This window comes from Trifolium pratense, linkage group LG7 (assembly GCF_020283565.1).
Source record: "Trifolium pratense cultivar HEN17-A07 linkage group LG7, ARS_RC_1.1, whole genome shotgun sequence".
NCBI classification, from domain to species: Eukaryota; Viridiplantae; Streptophyta; class Magnoliopsida; order Fabales; family Fabaceae; genus Trifolium; species Trifolium pratense.
Genome location: NC_060065.1, coordinates 56,202,397 through 56,209,585, shown reverse-complemented (window position 1 = coordinate 56,209,585; position 7,189 = coordinate 56,202,397). Strand labels below are relative to the sequence as shown.

The 7,189-nt window shown below is 32.2% G+C and overlaps 1 protein-coding gene across 1 annotated transcript; it reads right to left on the bottom strand.

Annotated features, from left to right (window-relative positions):
- Positions 1 to 2,646: 2,646 nt before the first annotated feature.
- On the bottom strand, positions 2,647 to 5,835 carry LOC123894117 (5'-nucleotidase SurE). Its single transcript, XM_045944011.1, has 10 exons — positions 5,218 to 5,835; positions 4,996 to 5,093; positions 4,798 to 4,865; positions 4,645 to 4,688; positions 4,427 to 4,504; positions 4,190 to 4,343; positions 3,916 to 4,068; positions 3,685 to 3,795; positions 3,321 to 3,389; positions 2,647 to 3,147 (listed from the first exon to the last, which is right to left on the bottom strand). Exons 1-10 carry the CDS (start codon positions 5,481 to 5,483, stop codon positions 3,049 to 3,051), a joined length of 1,140 nt encoding a protein of 379 aa, XP_045799967.1. The 5' UTR covers positions 5,484 to 5,835; the 3' UTR covers positions 2,647 to 3,048.
- Between the last annotated feature and the right edge of the window lie 1,354 nt (positions 5,836 to 7,189).

The window sequence follows — 7,189 nt, the reverse complement described above, 5'->3', positions numbered from 1 at the left end:
TCTTCCTTTCTTTGATTTGATTGTGTTATTATCATGTTTCACTACACTACACCCTTTACAGTACATAAACCAAAGGGTCATAATTAAAGGACCAAGAACCAAAGGGTCATAATTAAAGGACCAAGAACCAAAGGTCGGTGATAGTTTAAAAAAATGTGTGCTAGTATAAAAGATTTTGAGGTCTTTGCAACGAAATTGCGACTACAATTTTTTACTAGATCAGCTGCATTTGCCTCATTATAAAGGTTGACAACATAAGTACAATCGCAATCATGTCAGTAACTGCAATTTAATACGTAGTATCACTATCATATGTATCTTTAATAAATATAGATAAGATAATTATACATGAATTAAAAACAATTTACCTAAATTATTTTCATATTAAAAAAAATTGCCACATTCTATTATAAATATCCACTAAAGTATATCATGGCAATTGTCATTATAGTTACTGTTTAAGTTTAAAAAAAAATACACATAATATATGGTTAGTATAATGCAAGTGTAGTTCACCCTATTTGGATAGGTCTTGGCGTGAAGTACGCTTAGATTGAATCTTTTACCTCCAAACTCTTATGTCAATCTTTTTTCTCATGTGAAGATAGAAAAATTATGTGTTGTTGATAGGAGCAGTGTTGCTTATGATGTGAATTTTGGATATGAATCAAACATGCACATAAAGAAAGCAACATTTGTGTCCCATTGGCATTCTATAACAAAGTGAGAAGACTTTAGGATAGGCTCTAGAATTTTATTCATAACAATCAACATGCAAGTCCTTGACATTGACATGTGAAGTGACAATTTTGGACAAAGAAATGTTGCGGTGTAAAGAATCAAAGTCCGACCGACAAGCAATTGATGATTTCTCTTTCCACCTCTCAAATTTCTTTTTTTCACGCAGAAAATTTCGGAAAACATTTACACTGAAAAAAATATTCGAGAGATTTTCCGAAATTTTATGTGTGTTTTGCGCGAAAAGAAAAACTTGGGGGTGGAGAGAGAAACCAATCCTTTCATTTCATGTCATTGGACATAAAGTAGATCAAAGCCCAACTTGGTGGCCTTTGAAATGTAGGCCCAAAATTATTCCACCCTATTCCTTTTTCATTAACACACTCAATCTAAAAGGAAAAAATGTATGACAAAATTATTCCAATGTGATGCATATCCACCTTTTTAAAGGACTCCCCCCGGAAACGGGTTAAATGTAGTCACTGTAGTCAAACGCAATCATCCCTTTTGAACTATCTGATTAATATTAGACGGTTCATATCTTAAGACAATTTTTTATTTTTTATTTAATATAAAACTTGAAATCTGAACCGTTCGATCTTAATCGCGCGGTCTTAAGAGTGTTGACTGCTCTGCAAGGATTTTTGAGTTTTCTGGATCCCTCCCCCACCTTATTTGGAGATTGAAGAGGAGATTTAGGAATAATGAGCTCATCTCTCAAAGATGGGCCGCCAGAGTAGAATTATCAGTGAAATTCATCTAATGAAATTTTTAGAAGTGTTCAATTTGAAGAAGGGGGGGGGGAATGATGTGTAATCTCATATTTCACCTTAAAACGATAATTAAAACTGAATTTATCTCAAATAACTTTTTTTAATCATGTACTCATGAAACAAATTCAAACAAGCAAATGGGTATAATTAGAGGGGAAAAATATTCAATGCTCTGATGCAAATGTATGTGTGTATGTATATATAAAAAGAAAGGAAAAAGCAAACTAAGTTCGAGGGCGACTAACGCCTAAAACACCAACTAACAAAACATGACTGAACTAAGGAGGACAATAATATCAAATCTTCATATAAACATTTGGACACTTGTTGTCTTCTCTTGGAGTATGATGGAGAGTAACAGTCAAATCCAACTTTTTAAAATTGTCTACATGAGAGGAGCATAAAGATGGATGAAAGAAAGAAGTATCTGAGCCACCTAACCAATTGCAATTGTAGAATCTAATTCAATAACCACATTACTAAACCCTTAGTCCAATATTAAGCAAAGATCGTTGTAAATGGTATAAAGCTGGACTTGTAAACTAGTAGCAATTTCAATAGTCTAAAAATTTCGAGAAGGCAGTCAGCTATATAGTTGTGTGGCATACCTTGTTGCGCGTCATACCTCCAAAGCAAGTCAGATTTACCAGAATTGCTGAGGGAGTTGTCATCTACATGAACTTTGAAAATGTTTCCTAAGTGAGCAACCCAAGCTACTTGGTGCAACAACTCCTTCAAACAAAAAGAGTCAATACAGTTGTAGATTTAACTAAGACAATGTCAATTGGTCCACCTGTTATCATTAAACACCAAATTATTCTTGGACTTTCAAATAAACCAAACAAAGTTACCATTAAAAGAAGTGGCGTGTATGACAAACGGTAAACCAGTTTGTAGTAGTTGAATAAAAAGACAATTATAACACATTTGTTTTGCTAAATTAAGGAAATAACCACCAAAGAGATTACTTAACATCATAGAGATTACTTTTAAGTTTTAGTAATAAATTCAGGAAATTTATTTTAAATGCGTTTGCATTTTACAGATTATCTTAGCATTCAACTTTAGAAATTAATTCTTTCAACAAAATAATCTGGACAATATCAACCCAAAAGGTAAATTTGCAACCTATTACTTGAATAAATTAAGAGCACATTGCAATAAATCAATCATCAAACCAAAGTTTAACTATCTGAAAGAAATGAACAAAATGTTACAAGCTGTTGCAGTGTTTGGCTAGTAATAGATATTACAAACAGACCAGATGGCATTTTTCTAAAACATGCCCAAGAAATTACAAGAAGCTTTTGCTTCAAATCAGAAATAACTAAGTGGCCAAAGGAACTGAAACAATGAAGAAGGAAACCAAAAAAAATGTAAAAATAAAGAGTACAAATAGAAATCAACTATTGAATTGGTGTGAGTGACTACCACTTCTGCTCCATCTTTGCTTTAAGGAAGAAAAATGAAAAGAAAGAATTATCATAAATCTCTGATGTACACATAACACAATCACACTGAATCTTTAATCTTTAATTTACTGTCCTCCGGGAGTCACAGTAGAAATCCAATCAGAAGTTGCCGTTTGAATATCGGTCTCAATATGAGGAGAAATAGATACCGGAGTCACTGCAACCTGTTTCTCCAAATCACATGCAAGAATCCATCATAATGAGAAGGGGGCAAAATAGGTATATTTATGACAACATAAAGATACTTGCACATAGTTGCGCACAACCCTCTGGAAAATATAATATAGTTAAAAATAATTAATATCAATTGAGAAAAAAATTTCATATTCCAACTTACATATCCACTTTCCAGTGCTCTGTAATCCAGATCTTCATCGTCTGTTTCTTCTTGCTGCTTTTCCAAAAACTGAAGGTACAAGTAGAATATGGCTAAGTCAATTATACAAATAATTTACAAATATAACACATAATGTATGAAGGGAGCAGATTAAAAATCTAAAATACAAAGAAAGGTATAACTCGTGGTTAAAAACATATATAAATCTTCTCAAGTATGCACATAACTTCTATGATAATCTATTCTTTATAAATTTGTATCTTCTACACCCGGCATGGCAAACAGATTAACTTCAATATTAATAGGATTTGTACAAGATGATAGCAAACTCTAATCCAGATCTCCCCTCCTCCTCCTATTTTACCTCTAGTCTGAAGTATTTCTTCACTCTGTTTGTATCAGATTTTCCTGCAGCTCCAGTTGATTCAATAATCTCCAAATTCTTTTTTTGTGTAGCCAACCGACGAGCCGCACCCTGAAGACACGGATTCCAATATCAGCAATAATGAATTAGAATCATTAAAATCACTTAAGACTAGACAGAAAATATCAACATAAGACGTGTTTCATATGCATGTAGTGTTAGGACACTTACAGCTGCAGAGGCATCTCGGCCAAGCTGTGCAAACTGAAGACCTAGGCCAGCTTGTGGGTTGGCCAAGAAATGACCAGTTGGATATCGGCTATTTGAAACAGCTAACCAATTTGGAGTGGATCTCCACATACTTTGCTTGGCCAATTTGAAGCCCTGTCAAAAAAATGATACCACTGCATCAGTGTAAACAATATGCGAGAAAACCACAACTGTGAGTGAACAGATTAAAAACCTATAGGGCTAGAGCCATCCAATGTATAATAATGTTACACACCTTGTTGCTCGAAGGTGACCTCGGAATTTCTATATTTAGAAAGCAGTTTTTGGGAAAGGTTTCCTTTTCAACATCCCTGATAGCTGCATTTATCAACGGTAAACAGACTTCAACTGCATTCTTGAAATCAGTTTCTTGACTTTCATCTTTCTTCCTATAACAGGATATGACACCAGTTCACATAACCTCTACCGTAAGAGCATAGTTGAAACCAGATGTATAGAATCACCAACTTACCAATCTAATGATATTGATAATGATGGTACACCACTTAGTAATGCCTCCCTAGCTCCAGCAACAACCCCCGAGTAGAACCTGGAGTATTTTAAAGCATGAGATACATACATAGATAAACAGCTTGAAATGAAATCAACACATACATAACATTAAAATGTGTCGTACATAACTCGTAAGTCCTACTTCAGATCTATATAACTTATGGCTAACCAACTTACGTATGATGGCCGCAGCTTGATCCCCGATTAATCCCACTAATAACCTGAAATTCAATTCAAATCGCTTCATGATTCATAAATCAAAGCAATTCCTTATTAGAACAAGCACATAAACAGTTTAATTTCCGATTTTAAGATATAATAAATGCTAACCAAAACAGGCTTTGACCACGAAAACAAGGCCCCGGATAAAGCCAATGAAACGCAATCCACCGGAGTTCCTAAATAGTTATAAATCATAAATTAGAAAACAATAAAAAAAAATTCATCTTTTTTAGTATCATAAGCATTAAACACATCCCAAATACAAAATTAAGCAGATTTAGAAACATAATTGAATAAAGTTAATACCTGAAATCTCAAATGCAGAAATAACACCATTAAGTTTAGTAGAAATAGCTTCCACAGTTTCTCGAATTGTAACAGAATGACCAGAAACAGATTTATCCCTAAAGCAACCATTTCAGCAACTAACAAAAATTACAAACACATTCCACACATTATTCAATAACAAAAAACCAAAAAAAAAAAATCAAAAATTGATTTCAGAAAACAGATTAAAATAGAACGCACGATTGAGGAACACAAACGTGAACATTGTAAAGGCCTTGAAGAACGAGAGCTTCAACTAGGTGTGTAAGACCTGGTGATTCAACTCCATCGCTATTTGTAAGCAAGATAATTGGTTTGGATTCATCGAATTCGATAGGGTTATCTTCTTCGGTGGTGGTAGAAACGGTGTCGTTTGAATCTTCTGGTTCTGGTTGTTTTGGAACGGTTCCTTTTCTATTTTGAAGTGCTTCTTGGAGATTGGAAACGAGGCCTGGTGGCATCATCATCTTGAAACGACGTCGTTGTGAGATTGATGGTGAAATTGAAGAAGATGAATTGAAATTGAATTGGGAAATTTGAAAAGAAAAACCCTAGAGAAAGTGAAAGGGGGAAAAAGGAATAGAAAGAATAGATGAGAATTGAGATGATGATGATGATGATAGACCGGTTCTAACGGTGTTTACGTACGACGTGGAATTGGAAAAGTGATTAATTAATAATCACAAGAGAGAAAATAGATTGATTGATTAATTAAATTAATTATGAATAATCTAAGTTATAATCTAGAGATAAAAAAAGAAAGGATTGATGAAAGAGAGACAAAGTAGGAAATGAAGAATGAACGGTTTGAGTTGAAAGACATTGTTTTGTAACATGTTAATTATGGATGTTATGTTGGGATCTAGTAGAATTAATTACTCCATTTGTTGTTATAACTAGTATCCGGACCCGTGCCAAGCACGGGTTAAAAAGTGAGTATAAAAATTAACATTGTAATATTTCAAATTTCATAATTATTTAACACAAAAAATTATAAATTACACTAATATGTTAAATAAGTTACACAGAATTTTTTTGTCTTTAAAAATCTGTGTAACAAATTTTGCTACTTCAAAAAATTAAAATGCCAATAATTAAATAATGACTAAGTTTTTGAAAAAAAAAATTAAGCCCAAAAAATCATTTTTTTTAATAACGGGTCTAAATTTTACTTTTATGAAAATATGAAGACTAATATACATTTAAATTTATTTTTATTACAAAAATAACTTAACACAATTCAAATTTTAAATACCGTGTATTCAAATTATACTATAAAAATGTCAAATATATGAGTAAAATTTGAATACACGATATTTATGTATAAAATTTGTATTAATATATGAGTAAAAATATAGAACTAAGTAAAAATTATAAAAACAAATCATTCGTATTAATGCATAATTAAAAATATATATTCCCGTAGAAATTACAATAAAAAAATAGGCCCATATTGTTGTATATGTTGAAATATAGGCCACGTATAAATTTTGAAAAAATAGATTTTCGTATTAATATATGAGTAGATAAATAAATCACATGATAAATTACAAAATTAAAATGGATCCCCATATTAATATATTGAAGAAATATGATAATATGTGCCCAAAAAAAAGAAGAAGAAATATGATAATCTTTACCTCTGGTCATCTCTCAAATTGATGAACAAATCTGGAAAATAAAATAGCCGGAGAGATAGGAAAGACAATATTTTTGGTTCTGCCTACGAAGCACAGACACCGGACACGACACGGACACTGATACGTCGACACCGATAAAAATTTGAAAAAATGATATAATTTAGTATAATCATACGTGTCGGTGTCGAACACGAACACCGACACGTGTCCGACATGGACACGCCTAATCTAAGGAGTGTCGGTGTCCGTTATAATAAATTTTAGCTAATTAGAATAATTTTTATAACAATGGACCCAAAAAAAATAAAAATATAACAACTTGTATTATAGTTATAAATTGAGTATAAGGTAATTATAGTATTTTAATAATAAAAAGGATACTTGTGTCAAAAATCTGAGTCAAGAACTGTATTTTTACATTAACATCGAGAATTTTCTTTCTCCAATTTTACTTAAAGATTAATAGCTTGTTTAAGCAACAATTTGAAGGCATTGAAAATCATTTTTGTCTACCTCCTGTAAACTCATCAACG

Bases quoted from the DNA above. Each gene is read 5' to 3' on its own strand.
- LOC123894117 (XM_045944011.1), bottom strand. From the start codon at position 5,483: ATGATGATGCCACCAGGCCTCGTTTCCAATCTCCAAGAAGCACTTCAA. The intron at 4,866-4,995 runs GTATTAACTTTA...ATAACTATTTAG, and splicing joins TTCTGCATTTGAGATTTCAG to GAACTCCGGTGGATTGCGTT. The intron at 4,344-4,426 runs GTAAGTTGGTGA...ATCCTGTTATAG, and splicing joins TTATCAATATCATTAGATTG to GAAGAAAGATGAAAGTCAAG.